At 31.0% G+C, this 20,021-nt stretch overlaps 1 protein-coding gene across 1 annotated transcript; it reads right to left on the bottom strand.

Moving 5' to 3' along the window:
* Positions 1–18,151: 18,151 nt before the first annotated feature.
* On the bottom strand, positions 18,152–19,540 carry LOC112513040. Its single transcript, XM_025119161.1, has one exon. It carries the CDS (start codon positions 19,538–19,540, stop codon positions 18,152–18,154), a length of 1,389 nt encoding a protein of 462 aa, XP_024974929.1.
* Between the last annotated feature and the right edge of the window lie 481 nt (positions 19,541–20,021).

Raw genomic sequence — 20,021 nt, forward strand, 5'->3', positions numbered from 1 at the left:
AAAGCAACTCACGTTTATTTTCAACTAATATTAATTACTGCTGATTACTATTTATTAATATTAGTAATAATAGTTATTAATAATTAATATTTATTTATTAATAAGTATTAATATTAATAATAGCTATAATTGGAAAAAAGTGACAATAAACTCCCAAAATACTACTTCAAGTAGCGTTTGATAATTCAGTTTATGTGTTATCCGAATGTGTACTAAAAAAATAAGCTAACTTATATTTCTCAAACAATGTCTTGGTGAGGTTTGAATCCCTGACTTTCTACGAGTTCAAAGCTTCGATACTGATAGGTCAAAGGCCTTTTGGTAATTGTGAAAACAATTACCACAAGATATTGTTTCATATGTTTTTTTTTATCTAATGCTAGTATTTAATATATTTATTAACATATAGTTGTTTCACATTGTGTTTGTTTTATATGTATTCAGTTCACCGTGTGAAACTTTTTAGTTGTATTTTTTGTTTCGCGAACACTTAAAAAAAATGTTCACATTGTGAAACAAATATATTCGAGACATACATATTATGAAATAAATATACGTTAATAAGGCGACAACATAGGAACCACGGGACCCCTACTAGTAAAGGGAAAGCTTTTAGTTAGTTACACGGGAAAGCTTTTAGTTAGTTGCAGAACGCTTGAAGCTGGAATTTGAGCATTGAATTTGCAGGTCCCCTTGTGACAGATTTGCAAGTCATATATAACAGATCAAGATCTGGGGTAACTATGGTTCAAGGTAAAACGTATCTTAAATATCATTGATTTTTTTTAATGAAACGAACTATATAAAAAAATAATATTTTATTCTTTTTAATTCGATATTAATATCGATATATTTTTCAAATCTATAACTGGATTTTCAAACCACGGGAAACCCATAAAATAAAATGGAGGGACAGAGAACAGAACGAAACATAAATCAAGATTGAGCATTCGAGTTATTGGTCTCAGATCTGAGATATAACACGTTGCATTGCATGAGTACACTTATAATTCCATTTAATGTAACGGTTTATTATTATAATGTATACATTCAGGAAAAAAAACCCTGTATTCACCATATGACCTTGGATTTCTTGAAATTTACAAGATTTGCCATGATCAAGCGCGAACCAATCAGATCATAGTTTAAACATACCGACCCTTGTGGGTTTGTGTAAATAAGGACACAGATGATCGTCTCTAAATTTTTTGCATCCACTGTCATGACAGATCCGCATTTTTAACCAGGGTAATGTTTTTAACTTTTAACCTACAAAAAAGTAAAGGAATATGCACATATCTCCACTGTAAATATATCCCTGTCAGCAACTGGACCTCGGGTCGTTGGAAGTTTATAAGATCTACTGTAACTGTGTACGAACTTTACGGACCATAAATCAACCATATGATTCTTGTGGTTTGAATGTGCACACATTAATGAGGAAGTACGATCTCTCCTAAAAAGTGGGTAAAAGGTATTTGACGTCAACCGATAAATCGTTTTCTGAAAACGATATACCAGTACCAAGTACACTTAGCGTTACAGGAGAGCATGTTCAACTAAACCGATTCAATCGATGCTTTCACGTTTTTATTTCTTGAATTTTCCAAAAATAATAATCAATATATTATGTATTTTTAATCATCAACCTTATTATATAATTAAAAATTACAAGTAATTATTATGATTTAACTAAAAACCATTAAAAATATATGGAAATATGATTATTAAAAAAAAGGACCAAAATGTAAAGATTTTTGATAAGAGGGGTGTAAATGGAAATAAATGAAAAGGTGAAAATGTAAAGGATGGTCATGGTCCTACTGCTAACTCTGAAACCACCAGATTTGTCAGCATCAATAAACCCCCCCGTGCGTTACCCTATTTACTGTCCCAATTTATTTATTTATTTATTTAAATAATAAATAATTGTGATTCCCAATAAAAAATTAAATTAAATTAAAAAAAAAGGTTATCAGCTTTTCCTTAACTGCCACTGTAACCGTCTTCACTTTTATTCAATGCCTTCTATTATTTCTACCCTCAATCATACACTTCTTTTAACCGTTATGTAATAATTTGTTTGTTTACTTTTTAATAGTTTTATTAAGAAATAATATTTGAATCGTTAAGAGGTGAATTTTATTTGACAAAAAAAAAAAAAAATCTGTCTTTTAATGGTTCTAAAACTCTCTGAATGATTTTGTATAATGAATCTCCCTTAACCATTAAGAGCCCTAGTTTCATCGTACACAATAACCAAACAATTATATTTCATTTTGCACTATATCATGTGAGCTTTTTAATCATTCTGATCACTTAATCATTCTACACAAAACCATTCAGCAATTGCCAAACAACCCCTAAGTACTTTTTTTGGTTCAAAATATAAAAATTTATTGGATTTTTTCCAGACTTTTTTTCATTATTTTATTACATTAACTAGTTGTATATGTTATAAGAATGCATCTTGTCTAAGAAAAAAATTGTCCAATGACTTAATTATTCCAAACACTAAAGCCCATTGAGGTTTTTAGACTTTTTTCTATGATAGAAGTTTTGGTGATTTAAAAGGGTTCTATGCTCTAATAGTCATTGATGGAATCAGAAATTTTCTTGAATCGGTGCACATTTAAGGTAGATCAAAGTTATGAGTTTGACGCGGTATGACTCGAGGGAAAGTCAATCGTGTCGATTTCAAGAATAATACATATTTTTTTTCAAATTGAATCGACCTTGACTTTTTGAGCAGAACACAAGAATACGTCCTATGTACAGTGATTTTAGTACACCCTCAAAATCAAGCGGGGGAATTTTCAAAAAGCCAGTTTTTTTCCCCTTTATGATAATTAAGTAAGCAGGGGCACGAGACCTCGTTCAGCCCTTAGTATGTCTGCATTTGTAGATCTACTAACAACTATGTTATATTGTATGGTAAAAAAGAAAAAAAAAGAAATAGAATATAAAAAATTCTAAATTTAGAGAAATCTTTAAATCAGAGAGAGAAATGATATTTTACATAATTTATCGTGATAAGAGATATTGAAAGTGACGTGTAAGAGAAATAAATAATTCTTTATTAAATTTATTGAATATTTTAATAATGTAATACTAGAATTGTAAGAGCGTAATGCTATATACGCCTTATTTTATGTCAAAATCAGGTCAAATCATGCATTAAGAATTTAAAATTTCAATGTTGATGTTCACGCGTGTCACTAAGAAATCGGAAAGTAGGGATGCATTTATAAGGGCAAATTGCATGAAAAAGTAACGTACTTTAACTTGATTCCTATTTTGGGTAATGTACTTTTAAAACTTCTATTTTGGTATCTAAGATATAAAGTTGTAAACATTTAAGTACCCGGGTAACTGGTTGAAGTATTAACCGGTTATCATACTGATGTAGCGAGTGATATGGTATCCAACTCGGTATTATTTGTTGACCTAGTCAGTGACGTGGATTTTTTTAATCTAAAATTAGTATTTTTTTAGTTTAAAATTAGTCTTCACTGGGTTACCTGGGTACTTAAATGTTTGAAACTTTACATCTTAGGTACCAAAATGAAAGTTTTGAAAGTACATTACCCAAAATAAGAATCAAGTTAAAGTACGTTACTTTTTCATGTAATTTGTCCCATTTATAACTAATGTTTTTATAAATCATTGTTCGTAGTCGTCAATGGCCTGGAGTAGTTGTGTGTTAATCTCCATGATCACAAACACTTTAGTAGCGTCTGGATTCACACCCAGGGTAGATGAAATTTTGAGACGGTTGTATTGTTAAATCGTCCTACAATGATACAAAAATATAACTGACGTATTTCAAGATCATCAGTTTACAATTAAATTACTTATGAATTATAGTAATTTATTTAACCTTTTTTTGAAGTATATAATATTTATATACGACAAATAAAACAAATAAACTCACACACCCTCCTCACATTTGGTAAGGTTTAAACCCTTGACCTGCTAGGATGATAAAGACTCACATACTGTTAAGCCAAAGACTCTTTAGTTAATTTATTTAACTTGTAACAGATATATTTTTTTTATTACTGTTACGTACGTACGATTGATTCTGAAAAAAGTAGTTTAGGGATTTAATCATTGAAAATGAGATAGTTCGTTGGTTTATTTTTGAACTTTTCCCATTCTTTTTAGTTTGGTTAAGTTTGCATACAACGTCAGATTCAATTTATTAATTGTTTTAAAAGAAAAAAGATTATTAATCTGAGATTGCAAAATGGACAGTGCACGCGAGTTAGTAGCACGTAAAAAACGTGTACTACTTTTAATACAAGTCACAATGGGTCATGTCGAGTTAGATTTACGTTATTGTCATTTAGTTGAGCTTCAAATGATCGAACTTCACTTTATTTATCAGTTAAAAATAACATATAATCCATTACAGTTTTTTTTTAAATTAACTGAAATTGTCACATATGTTGTTAATATTATATAGAATAAAATGAATGAGAACCAGACAGTTTAAGTACTTCATTTAATTGATGTAAATGATATAAATTTGCAGGCATTGACTACTGGTGGCGATTTGAGACAGTATTTGGTTGTTTGAAAACACTGTTTACACGTTTCTTGCATAAACTTTATTAAATAACATACAAAATGTTTTCGTAAAACATTTTGATTACACGACAAGCAATTGAATCAAAATAATACCACCGACACGAAAGTAGTTCTGGGATGGGAGGTGCCTAAGATGTACGCTCACATTTTTCTTGTTCAAGGGGTAAACGTAATAAATATGATTACGATATATCAGAATTCTCAGTATTTTTCGATACACGCAAGAAACAAGTATATATGAGAACTCGTTTACTTGGGTTTTTTCTTCTGTTTTTGTGTTGCTATCAGTATTGACAAAATTGATTTTATAGGATGCCTAAAAAGTAGGAACATCCTAAAAAAGTATTTTATAGAACTTAAGTTTATATGGCTAAACCAAAAAGCATCATATCTAAAAGTGTTACAATAAGTTTATAAAATATTTTTAACCGTTTTAACCAAAAAAATTATGATGTTTTTAAAATAAAGTGTCGTGTTAACTAATTTTATAAGACACTATTTAAAAAAATGTCTTATAAACACAAATGTCCAATAAAAATATGGTTTATTTGGACAATTCTAAAAAACGCTCTAAAAAATAGTTAATAGGACATTTCATTTTAAAAGAGTCTTAAAACCCTTTTTTTAAAACACCTAAAAACGTCCTATAAACCTATTGTAACGCTTTTAAAGATGACGCTTTATAGTTTGGTCTTATAAACCTAAGTTCTAATAGGTATTCTATTAGGATGCTTAGACAATCTAGGCGTCTTATAAAACCAATTTTGTTGTAGTGTATCAATAACACATGTCGTGCTTTTAGAACCAACTTTGTAATAAAAAATATATGCCAATAGTACATTAAATTTGCTACTTGCCGATGATAACCGAGGCTTTCAGTGGTCCCGACTTGTTTTTCTTCGTTTCATCTTTATCATCAACTTCATCTTCTACCTCGTGTTCTTGTATTCTTGTAAATTGGGCCTCATTTACTCATCATTTATGGAGCTTTCAAATTATAATTTTTGCATATTTTAATATATAGTTGAATTTCTAGAGTTAGAATGACTAAAATAACCTTGATACCATCCACAAGGATGGTGTCTGATTGGTTTGAACTTGGCTCTAAAGGTCAAAAGTAAGGAGGTATCAGGTTCAAATCCAAGGAGGAATAAAAATCCCCTTGTGGCCACGGAGGTTCAAATGCGGTGACTCCGGGCTATCTGCAAAGCAGGTGGTTGCCCTAGGATTAGTCGGCTCGTATAGTGAGTTGGATATCCAGGTTAATCCAAAAAAAAACCTTTATACAGTTTTGAAGTAAAACCATTCAAACTACCCGAGTGTAAAACTGCTGACTGAAAGAAGAAAACGATAGTACATGTTTGTAGTCTTATGTACAATTCATTTTCGTGGTTTTATGGCATTTATTTAAGCTCATTTTATATATAATAACAGCTTCGAAAATCCATAAATATGAGCAGATATATGTACATATATGGGTATATGAGCATCTTACGCATATAGTACTGAAAGAAAACACTCTGAAGTACCTTACTATGCATATTATTTTCATTTTTCATACAAATTTAATAAACCAGATAACGACGACACAAACAAAAAACATGTTAGATGAACGATCACCATCATACAACATTATGCATGGATGGCTCAGTTATATAAACAACGGAATCCAAGCATATATAAAAAGCACACACACCACATCCACAATTTTGTAGATTTATGTAGTTTCCAAACGAAACACGATTACAATATAGAAAACTAACCTCATATTTTGTCAGCTTTATCTTTCTGATATCAGATATCAGTCATATACGAAACTAAATAAAATAATCAGGGCCGAACCTAATCTCTTGTATATTTTCAAGAACACAAAAAACACAGAACACTGATTTTGATTAATCTGTTAAAACTTTAAAACAAGACATTAAATTGAATCGTGTCTTATGGATCAACAGGATATTCGTAAATTTGAGGACGCAAACCAAAGTCTCGTTCTAGTACTAAAATCAATATTACTACCTTTTCTTTTGAGCTTTTCTAGAAGAGTTTTCAAAACGTGAAAATATTATATATAAAAATATTTTATCTAAATTCGTCGTCTCTTCGGGATTTCGAGAAGAACTAACATGTATTTTTCTTTTGAAAAATGAACGATAGATTGATTTTGCATCGTAATCTACATATCAGATGAAATCAACATATATTATCAATGGAGAGTAGTTTAACCAGTCAAATTTATCAGCCCTAATCGAGGTAAATAACTTCAAACTCAAGGTAGAGAGCCATTTATATATAATTACAGTAATGGAGTTGGACAGTGGATCCCTCGATTAGAAAATGGAGTGGACCAAATAAAAAATACATATAAAAAAATGGCAGTAGAATGAGATCGAAAGTGAAACTGCAGGGGCTAAGTAGTTTTGTTTTGTTTTCAACACTAATCAATCACATGGCTTTTACTAAGCACACAAAAAACCGCAGTGGTCATGACCTCCAAAGGCCCCTATGGGCCTCTGCTACTGAAAATAATATACGTATATAAAGAGGGTATATAGCCATCGCGATCCATTGTGCATATTCTTGGCATTAACCGGTCGTTCAAATACTGTATCGATCATTCTTTTGTAGATGTTTTGCACCACATCTGGTCGATAAAAAATTATAAAAACAACCCCATATTTTGTCACCCTTATCTTTATAAATCATATATCAGTCAATCAAGTAAGAAGCTAAACAAAAAAAAAACGTACATAAAGAAGGTATGAACGTTAGCACAATCGATCCACTGTGCATGATCACTATATCTATCCATCTTCTGTAGATGTTATGCACCACATATCTGATATATAAAATCATAAAAAACCTGTTAAGTTATGTTATGTTACTGTTACTGTTACTGTTACTGAATCTATACTGAAAACCCTTAGCTGTATAGTAACAGAAATGATCTAAGACACCATGATTATGTTTTCATTGATTGTTACTACTTCTAGTTTTGATGGCTGCCTTCAAATTGAACCTCACCTTTTTCATTATTTTCAGTGATGAATTAATAATCACTTTCATCATTTCCTTTGTTCATTTCAACTAAAAGTATTCAAACAAAGCATTAAGTGTACATATGATAAGATAGTGCAACAAGACTTGCTCTTTCTAAAATCTTGTTGTTTAAAAGACAATGGGAAAAGGGAGATTTGAAGTTATGGCGAACTGGGTATTTCCTAAATATACTGATATCGCTAACGATCTGTATTTTATGCAGTAAAAGTTGTACGCTGATCGGGAAAAAGAGAGGGGTATGTAAGGGAAAGTACATTTACAGAAGGAAATTGCCCACAAAGTGTGTGCTTCCAACCAACATATAGCTATATAGGAATCTTTCTTTAAGCTTTTAGATGGCTCCACACCACAAAATAAACTCATTAGCCCACCCCCACACCCCCATGTTTTCATTTGAGACTAAGGTCCCCCCACCCCCCACCCCCATTCCACCATTTTGTTTGATGCCTTGGCTTCTAGTCTTGGCTAGCTCTTGGTATTTTCAATGGTTATATATAATAGAAGGTACAACTTTTAATGCATAAGATACAGATTAGTGCTACGTTATGGGTGTGAGTCAAGTTGTAGGACATGTTTTAGCGAAGAGAGTTGGACCCTTTTGTTTATGGAACGTCCCACTGACTTCCTATACCAGCCCTGAACACGATTCACGTGTGAATACTGTAGAGATCGGGGTAGAATTATTAGTTGTATTTTTGATGTGAAGTAACTGAATCATTCTTATTGTCACGTACAACCATGAATAAAAAGCTTGTACGATGCCAAATCTTAGCCTTTCGAGGCACCATGTGGTCGGGTCGTTGGTTGGCCACAACGGGTGAACGAAAGTGAGGTTTCCTGTGGGCCTAAAAATGGAGTTTCATCTCACGTATAACAACAGAAACTTTTTCCAAGATTGCATGTTACCACCCTCGTGGGTTTATCGTTTTCATCGTCCTTTATGCGCATTAATCTTGTACCTTGAAATCAACAATCTTTGACAACGACTATTACTAGATTAATCTTACATCAAATAACTCATCCGATTTCCTTATCGTTTATTTTTTTTTATGACATACTGCTTGTAATAAAAAGTCATCTTTTGTTCTTCTAGTTTAAAAACCGAAACCCTTTAAGCAGAATTATACAGTTTTTACAAATAAAGATGTTTTTGTATGACATAAGCAACGTCTTTTTACGAAACTTCCTAGAAAACAACCGAAAGGAATAACATGGACCCCATTATCATGGCAATTAAAGAGCATGATAACATGGAGGATCAGGATTTTAAGCATTTATTAGATTAGGTTAATCAATAAACCCAACACTAATAAATATTGCTTAAAGACAAAGATTTGCTAAAGTATGGTTTGGGGATTATATTAAGGGGTGTCGCTTTATGCCGTTATATTATAATACTGCAGAAAGACAAAACTTGGATAAAATAAGTATTGAGTACAACCATCAAATACTGTGCACTCACCTTACAATTACTTGCACTTTACGAACTAAAACGTATATGTTACAATACGTAATCTTGTTCGATACCCACGTACTAAAAACTGTGATTTGGTTAATTTTGGTTTCTGGGTTTTTATTAAAGTCGACAACTTTTGGTTTCTTTTTGGTGTTGAGAGCGTCAACGATACTACAATAAGCTAAAAGATCTTGTACTTTATGCATAAAGATACGTATCTTTTGCATTAAAGACCTGGTACATGAAATGAGAAAGATCTGGGTAACAAGCGGAGTTCGTGATATCTGTAAGAAATAACTGTTGATACGATGTAATTTACACCATAAGGACGTGTATTTTTGTATGAAAGCGTATAATTTATATTTAAATCAGATCATTTTTAATATCGTGAAAATATAAATCAGTCTAGGAAATGATAGCATGTGAGATAATGAGATTAGATACCTTCCCACCTAATCTTACCACAATCATAATCACATGCTCCTCACTAAAAAGCAATTCAAATTCAAAATCAAAATCTTGATTCTTGATTACTTTATCCATTACCACTTAAATCACCTCACTAATCTTGATTAACTTTTGCTAATTAACTTTATTATCTTTTTGACTATTTTGCCAATTAGTTTGACAAATGGGGGTCAAAGGATCTTTGAAACCCTAAAATGGAATCAAAACATATTCAAAACACATGGATTCATTTGTTTTATCTCATAACAAAATTAGGGATTATGGATTCGAATCTTTTAGATCATGGTTGTTATTTACTTAGGGGCCGTTTACCGATAAAATTTATCACTATCATTTATTTACTGTGTAAAATTTTAGTCCACCAAAACGATATTGTATGCAATAATTTATAAGTGCTTACCATGGTAAGAGTCATCGCCCTCACTTACCGGGTAAGGTTTTTGGTCTTTGTCTCATTCTTATCGGGTAAGATTCTTGATTCTTACCATATTCATCCAGTAAGCTAATGTGACTTGGTGTTCACTTACTCAAGTAAGCGTTTAATAAATGACCCCTTACTATTATTATAATAAAGTTGGGTTTATAGGATGCTAATAATTTCCAAATGTCTTACTAGACTGTTTTATAGGACTTAATTTATATGATCGTTATGTTTATAGAACGCTTTTGGACGTCTTTTCAAGTTTTTTAAAACACTATTAATACAAAATAAAGAGTCGTATTAGCTATTTTATAAGATACTTTTAAGAAAAATGTCCTATAAACCATCTTTTTAAAGGGCACTTGTTTTTATAAGATACGTTTTCAAATAATGTTCTAATAAAATAGTTGATACGATATTTTTTTATATAAAAAATATACTAAAAAACTTGTTACGACGTTCAAAATATCTTATAAACTAATTATAACGCTTTTAGATAGGACATTTTATTTTTTTACTTTTATAAATTAAGTCTTATAAACCGGTCAATTATAGGATGTTAAGAAAAATTTTAACGTCCTACAAAGAGTTGCTTATTCTTAAAAACATGTTCAACAAATTTTAGTATTCTTGTAAGAATTATTCAAACCAAAGGGTCTTTAGCCTAGCGGTATCGTAGTCTCTGGCCTCCTAGGAGATCAGGGGTTCAAACCTCACCAAAGGTGATGAAAGTATGTGAGTTTATTTGTTGCATTTGTCGTATATAAATATTATATACTTCAAAATAGCATTTTATCACAAAAGAGCTGATATGAATCTTTACGTAAATACCCCTACCAAAATACTGAAATTCAAACACAAAAATCAAAGCATGATCCAAAACGGTAACACACAGAAATGGTAAATAAAACCGTAACACCAAACTCCAATACTTAGAAAAAATCTCAAGATGAATAGTACTTATTTCTTCACATTCGCTGATCCCTTCTAACTTTTGATGGTGGTCCTGAAATTTTCTTACACAAAGAGAACTGTACTGAAAAAATAATTACTGAAACAACTCAGTTTGATTATATGTACGAACGTATGTGTGTGTGTGTGTGTGTTTGTATGGACGGTAACACGAGCAAAATAAAAGAACATGAGAATAGATCACATGCGACCATCACATAAGGGCTAAAACTTTGAGTGATAATTTTGGAATCAAAAACAATTTTTTATGCATAAAGCATTGTTTATCAATGCATATTACTTTAAATTCAAGATTACAAGTAGAATGTGCATGATTACATCTTATTAAAGCTTCATGTTTGAATTCATGTAACTAACTGTAGATAAACGTAATCAAATACATGATCAACATCATTTTGTATATAAAAAATTTAAAATATAATTAAGATAATCATTGAGTTCTAACAGAATACTTAATTATTATCTTAAACAAAATATTTTATTAAACCAAAAATAAATTAGTTCATTATTAAACTTCGGTTAAATTATAATAAAATTTTGAATTAAATAAATAAAATTACACAAAAACGAGAATTTTTAAATAGTTAATTTGATACTAATATCGCTTATTTTTTAATTTTTTTTATAATATCTTCAAATTTATATTTCATTCAAAAATAATTTTTTTTCCTTCTCAAAACCACATAAAATCGTATTATAACATTGATAGACCCAAAATATAAAACAAAACATTAAAATCAAGATGTATCTCACTGCATTACATGAGTATTCTTCTAGTATATACATACATACACACATGCGATCTATAAAAAAACACAAGATTAATTTATGTATGTGAATTTTATTAATACAAGGATATTATACAAAATCACATGTGAATATATATATATATATATATATATATATATATATATATGAAACACATGACAAAGATGTGATATTTCACACAATTACATATAATCATGTACTATGATCATACAACTCTGCATTGATCATGTGAACGACCACATTTGTTTTGCTCCAATATTCAACGATATGATCATAATCTGTATCATATACATATATTGTAAAATGTGATCAATGTGTATGTAATCATACATAAACCGTTCTATATGATCTCAATTCTGCTATGTTATTCGGTACAAGATCATAATACTGTTATATGCATAATATGCACATTCGTATGTGATAACATGAAATATATACTGGAAAAACAAGTAATGTGTGCATATAATTATAAAACAACATGAAATAAAACCGTTCTATATGATCTCAATTCTGCTATGTTATTCGTTTGTAGGTATCACAGTGTATATCTTGTGTATCATATAAGGTTCATCATACTAAGAATCAAAAAGTGAAAAACGTTATTTTTTGTATAATATTTCTAATTCCAAAATCTGCCAAATTTTGAACAGAGTAAATTACATAACCGTCCTTGTGATTTGTTAAAACTCTCACTACAACAAAATCGTGTTTATAGGACACTCCCAATTTTTAAGCGTCCTAATAGACCTCCTTATAAGACTTAGTTTATAGGACTAAATGCGTTGTAATAAGTTTATATGACGTTTTTTGACGTCGTAATAAGTTTTTTATGACACTTTTAATATAAAGCGTTCAATAGCAACTTTATAGGACACTATTTAATCATATATGATATTGAAACTACTCGACTTCTCACAAAATGTGTTTACCTTCTCGTTTAAACCTCCCCCTATATAATAGGTTCCAACAAGAAAAACAACCAAATAAGATAACACAAAACAGTCAAATCACATATGATTTTACACTAATGGTCAATGCAAAAGTACGCAAGTGATCTACAAGTTAGGGCCAAAGTCTCATAAATCATATACGATTTCACACGTGATCTATTACAAAATCACATGTGAATAATCATTTTCATATTTTTTTTATTTGATTATTGTTTTTATTTAAACCCGAATTTATATATAAACTATGGGCTTTATAAGAAGTGAAAGAATAAATAGCCCAAAAATATATCCTACAAATCAAATATTGTGCTCGAAACCAAACCACTTTGCATTGCATCGTTGTCACACTACCATTTAAGCATTACCACAAAGCCCACCAATTCCTTTTGAAAAAACAATAAAGAACATGACTTCAATAATTCATAATGAATAAAGCATATAAATCTTATTAAACTTGGACTTGGACTCATCTAAAACAGTTCCAATTTAATTATTACGTATTTATTCTTTATGTATGAAGTATTGTTTATTGATGCATGTTACTTAAAAAATTTATGATATTTCTTTAAATTTATTTTTATTCAAAAGTAAAAGCATTATCTTTATCAAAACGACATAAACAGTATTATGTATCAACAGAGATAAAAAAATAAAATGAAACATTAAAATAAAAATGTATTTCGTTGCATTGCACGAGTATCTTTTTAGTATTAAAAAAATGTTATGTATTTCAATTAAAATAGATTTAAGTAAAGTGAAATTAATTATTAAATATATTTGTTAAAGTAAGTCGATAAAAAAACACAACTGAATTTAATAATTATATCCATTTTGGTATATAAAATATTTGTAAGAAATATATATATGGAAAATGTGGGGGCAATAATATAATTTAATAGCAGCAGAAAGCAGAACATTTTCTTTTATTAAAATATATTATTTATTATTTATTATTCTAAGAAAGGCAAATATTTTATATATATATATATATATATATTAATAAAATGAGAACTGTTTTGTTTATAATAGTTATGAGATCTGATCTCAATTACAAATTAAAAGTTAAATTAGGAAATTAATAATTATGGTAATTTTAACTTAAAATATTAATTAAGGACATTTTAGGGATTTTATAAATATCACCTATCATCTCTACTCTTTCCTCTCTCCGGCGAATCTTAGTCTAATGAACCTTATGTGATACACAAGATATATACTGTGATACCTACAAACGATATTCATTCTGATACACATATATACATACAAGATATCTATACATACAAGATGCACAATATGATACTCTTTGTAAAGCAATGAAAATAATGAGAATGCATATTATGATACATTTCATAAAACAAATAAAATACATTGTTTTACACGTGAAACATTGTGAACTTAATCACTATGATACACTTTGGTTCACAAAAGTCTTTAAAATACGATGTACATTAGGTAATTGATATATTAGGTAACTAATTTTAATTAAATATTTCCTTCTAAAAAAATTAATTAAATATTTTAATTAGTTATCAAAACTAGAATTACTATTTTAATTTATTTAAGAAAATATCTTTAAATATATCAAACGAGTGGTTCACATTGGATCTCACGTACCACAAACTAATCAGTTCTTTCTAAACTATATATATATATATATATATATATATATAGTCTAATCAAATAAGAACTAAAATAGTTTATGGTAACTGTGAGGTCCAATATGAGCTAATAATTAATGTTATTTACTAAAATAAAACAAAGGGTAAATTAGTAAATTGTATTGATTACTCATTTTACTTTAATTAGTTTAATATTTCAATTTACTTTAATTATTTTATATATATACACACACACATAAACACCCAGAGACCAAATCCGGTGCCTTCTTCGGCACTCACCACCACTCTGGTACCAAATACCCACATGTGACAGTGATACCACAGTTCGTATCACGATGGTATTACAATTGGTATCACAGTGGTCTCAAAGTTTACTTAGTGTGTTTTGAGTATAACATTATATGTATTTTGGGTATCACATTATGTATCTTGATGTATTTTGGGCATCACATGGTATTCGTCGGAGCCCGAAGGTAGGAGAGAGAGAGAGATAAAAAATTTAAAAACCTAAAATGCTCTTTAATTATAATTTTAAGTTAAATTATCAAAAATATTAATTTCTTAATTTATTCATTGATTTGTGGTTAAGATTATATCTTATAATTATCACAAACTAATCATTTCTCCTTTAATAAACCCATATATATATATATATATATAATTATAATTATTTGGCATTATGAAAGTACACGTTTTTTTATTTGTTTTCATTTTATTTAATTTATTAATAATTTAAACATTCTTACACTAAATTTTAAAAAAACTCGTGTTCGAAAGAAATACCCTTTACATGACCCAAACAAAAATATCTGATTTTGATTGGCCGACATGACACGTTCCTCAGACAATGCTTGTTAATAAACTTACACTTGAGCCATCCTAACGTCCAGCATCAGGGACTAACATTTGGCCTCCTAAAAGACGTGTATTTGACTCTATACGAGTCTTTAAAAAAAGTAGGGATGGGGACGAATTTAGTTTGGCGTCTTAGGAGACGTATCGTTTGATTTGTAAATGGGTTTCTCTAACAAAAGTAGGGACGAAGCCAAATTCATGTTGGCTTCTTAGGCATTGTTTGTTTTTCATTAAAAAGCTCTTATCAGCACCTTATGTCTGATTCGTTAAGATGCAATGTTATTTCTACTGTTTGTGTTTTTTTTTTCCAATTTTTCAGAGGCATTTATGTTTTTTTTTTCTCTTATTTGATAAGAGGTAAACCAACATCTTATTTGCCTCTTATTGTTCTTCAAAACCGCAACAACGGCGTTTCTCAATCGATTGACCTTAATCGGTCATTTCTCTCAATCGATCCTTACCAAATCAATCATCAACTCTCTCGATTAATGTATTTTAATATGATGTAAATGTGTTAAACACCGTTAATGACATATTTTCGTTTAAATGAGTGTTAATTATATAATTTAGATGTAAATTTCATAATGATTATGAATAAATGTATGAAACAGCATAAATTTATCTATAAATTCAACAATATGATTTTTAATTAGTAAAATAGACAATTTAAACAAATTCAGACGTTTATCAGTTTACAAAAACAAACTGTCTTATTGATTCAGGTTTCAAACTTCAACACCACCTCTTATAAATCAGAAATGAAATAAGACTTCAGATTTCAACACCTCTTAAAAAACAAACATCACCTTATAAACATATATTCAACTCTGGAAATGGGTTTCTCAAGTCCTCTAAAAAAGATCCTTATGACATTATAATATTCAATTTTCCCCCCTGAAGTATATATAATGTCTGTATACGACAAATGAAACTCACACACTTCCCAACTTTGGTGAGGTTGGAACCTTTGACCTCTAGCAACGTTGGATTACTGTATGTTACTAGGTTGAAGACCTTTTGATTTACAATATTCTATTTTCTTGCCATAAAATGTATAACTTCGAACTGATTTCCGATTCCAATTATTTAGCTTACGGCCCGTTGATCTCCATCATTGCATCCAACCGAAAAACTCGACATCTTTTTCATAAAAAACCAAAATTTCATCGAACACCAAATATCTTGTCAGATCCCTAAACGCTTGTGCACAGTTTCGAATGCATTTTCCGATGAGTATATTCGATCGTCTCATGAAGTGTAAATCATAAAAATTTAAAATTTTCTAACTTATTATTTTATGAATTCTATTTTCATTATAAAATGTTTAGAAAATGAATTGCACTACAACAAAATTGAGTTTATAGGACATCCCCAATCTCTATGCGTCCCAATAGACCGTTTTATAGGACTTAATTTATAGGATCAAAATATAAAGCATCATATCTAAAGGTGTTGTAATAAGTTTATATGACGCTTTTGAGCGTCTTGACAAGAGTTTTAGAACATTTTTAATACAAAGTGTCGCATTAGCAACTTTATAAGACGCTTTGAGAAAGTGTCTTATAAACTCATTTTTTTTATTAACATTTGTTTTTATAGGACAATTTTTCAAATAGTGTCCTATAAAGTTGCTAATGGAACGCTTTATATTAAAAGTGTCCTAAAAAACTTATTACGACATCAAAAAACGTCATATAAACTTATTACAACGCCTTTAAATAGAACACTTTATTTTTTTGGTCCTATAAATTAAGTCTTATAAAGAGGTCTATTAGGATGCTTAAAAATAGGGAGTGTCCTATAAACCCGATTTTGTTTGTAGTGTTCGGTTTAAGATTTAAAAAAAAATTCAACATGGGCTAACTTATTGGCCCAATAGATTCAAATTCTTGTCAAGCCCATAATATTGGAATGTTTTCAAATAGGCCCAATTGATGTTTAAAAGGTTTGACTAGGAGCTAACCTCATTTTGACTTTTGATCCCAAAAGATTTTCTGTATTATTACGTATGATAAGGGTATTTTTGTCAATACAATTTGATGACTATTCTAGTAGAATTGTGCCCTCATTCTACATGAAACGGTATTTGGTTTAGCGGTATCTGGTAATCCAATCTTATCACACCAGTAGAACCGACCGCAATGGAAACTGTTTGAGCAAATCTCGTTCAACCTGAACAAAAAGAGGCAAAGATGCTAGATCTGGTCGCCTAAAATTTCTAAGCGTCCCAATAAAATGTTTTATAAGAATTAGATTCATAGGATCAACTTAAAAACTGTCATATCTAAAAGTATTGCAACGGATTTATTATTGTATTAACTATTTTATAAGACGCTATTTGAAAAAAAAATTGTTCTGTAAGCACAAATGAGACATGCTCGTTAGCAGTTAAATGAGACTCGCAGTTTATTCATCTAAGATATATATATATATGATCGTTTGATAGTTGCTTAATGATATAGAAATTGACTTATTCGGTAAGCTTTATGTGCAAAAAGATATCCAAATTGTTCTCCCGATTATAAAACATGTTCCTTCTATCTATGGAAAAATTGTTCCAAACAAAAACTTTCATAGTCTATACAGACAAATTAATCTGCACAATATCTTTATCCATACAGGATTAAATAGAAAACCAACCAAACAACCTCTAACTTTACCCTATTTTAACAAGCAGAGGATCGTGTGGGGATAGAAGTTAAGGTGATTTGGAGCTTCGATCAATTTTAATCTCAAACGAACACGTGAATTGCGCTTTAGTAGGAAATTCATCTGGTGTTTTTCATTAATGTTGATCTAGTGTCACTACAACAAAATCGGGTTTATAGGACACTTTCAAATTCTAAGTGTCCTAATAGACTTCTCAAAATAAAGTGTCATATCTAAAAGTGTTGTAATAATTCATAGTAAAATCATTAATTATATATGACTCAAATCTTTACTCATTTATGCTACAATTTTCTTATTCATTAATGAATAATACAAGTCATTACATAGCTCTCAAAGGCTTTTCAAGAACTGCAGATAAAAAGAGCTCATTTTCAACCCTATCTTTCTTTGTTACAACCCTCCATAACACCTTCCTGTACTTCAATTTCTCAATCACACTTATGTATCCTTTCATGTCTTCCTTCTTGCAGAAAAATCTATCCAACCACAACATCCCTTTGGGTCTAAGAACCCGATCCCAATCGAACACGACGTACTCGAGAAGCTCGAACCCGATCCACCCGTCCAAGAAAAGAGTCGAATGAACCAAATCAAGCGTGTTATCAAAGAACGGGAGTCTCGAACCTATAGATACGTATAAAGGGAGCAGCCCTCGTAACGCTATCACCTCGTTAAACGGTGCACCTAAATTGAGCGTAGCCGAAGCAATCGTGACGTTTCTTTCCCTCATCAACGCTGCGAAACTCCCCGTTGTCGGGCTAAAATCTAGACCGATACGAATCTCGGTTCTTTTCAATGCTAGAACTTCATCGATGCTGATTTCGGCTGATTCAGAATCCGTTAACGGAACTTCCCATCCTTTTTTGGAAAGATTGAAGCAGTCTGCACATTTATGAAACCCTTGTTTGTTCTTCGTGTCGATTGATATAAGACAGTTGTAGTTCTTGCAGGTGTAATGGTTCCATAAGATGTTAGAATCATTGGGTTGAGTCCAAAGAGAGGAGCTTAAGGGAAGTGGGTTGTTGTAATTTGGAGGTGATCTTGAGAAACATCTCCTTCTTGGCAATGGATCACACCCTCTTAAGATAAGTTTCTGAGCGAATTCCGAATCGTCTGGACAATTACTGTAGGGTTTGTAAGTCGAGTAACGGTCGAGATTCGCAGTCATTCGGGTGCACCCGAGGCCGATTGATGGGTTAATGGCTTCAAGATCCATGAAGTTCTTTTTGCCATCTGGTAATCTGTTAGGTTTAGGGTTTGTGTAATGAAGAACTTTTTCCGATAATTCGATGAATCTTTCTTCTTCTTCTTCTTCGTGGTTTTCAGCTTCGGTTTCTTCGGGTTGTGTCGAATCTTGATACGTTACGCTTGTGGCGATCGTGGTGTCGCCATGCAAGCCCGAGAGACTCTCGGAAAGCTTGTCTAGAAGTAGAGCAACACGAAGGACTTGATCGGAGAATCTTGAAAGTGTTTTGGATGATTCTTTTTCTTCGGAATGGATCTTTTCTAGCAAGATCCCAAATTGGGTTTGCAGGTTTGAGATCTGGTGATGGAGAGATGAAGGTAGAACAGGTGGGAAGTCATGAGAGTTGTATGAGTTCAGGTTGGATATGAAATTAGGGTTTAAGATGGTGGAGATGAAGATGAAGATGGAGAAGAGGGTTATGAAACAAAGAGTTAGTAGAGGTGAAGGAGAAAAGGAAGCCATTTTAATGGCTTCCAAAAGCTTAGTTTCTGCATTTTAATGGCTTCCAAGAGCTTAGATTCTGCATATTAATGGCTTCCCTTTCCTTTGATTTTGATTTCTTGGAATTAGTATGAGTTTTGGGGGAGTGAAATCAGGCTTGTTTCTTGAATCTTGACAATATTTTAACCAAGTTTTGATGTTCCCCATATATCCAATTTCAGTTCTTTAGTATATCTGTTTACCTTTTTAATAGTTTCATTAAGAGGTGAATCTTGTTTGACAAAAAAAAATATGCCTCTTAATGTACATGGTGACATGTACATGGCCTGATAGAGATGGCCAAAAATCGGTCCCGGGCCGGTCCCAATCGGTTCTCACCATTCTCATAACCGGCCATAACCGGTCCCGGCGTAACCGGTCCCGGTCTCGGTCCCGGTCGAAAATGATAGGACCGGTATAGGTACTTTATAACCAGTTATGGGCCGGCGGTCCCAACCGGTCC

Source organism: Cynara cardunculus (assembly GCF_001531365.2).
Source record: "Cynara cardunculus var. scolymus isolate 2C chromosome LG 5, CcrdV1, whole genome shotgun sequence".
Taxonomy (NCBI): domain Eukaryota; kingdom Viridiplantae; phylum Streptophyta; class Magnoliopsida; order Asterales; family Asteraceae; genus Cynara; species Cynara cardunculus.

Excerpts from the sequence above, each read along its gene's own strand:
- LOC112513040 (XM_025119161.1), bottom strand. The coding sequence starts at position 19,540 with ATGGCTTCCTTTTCTCCTTCACCTCTACTAACTCTTTGTTTCATAACC.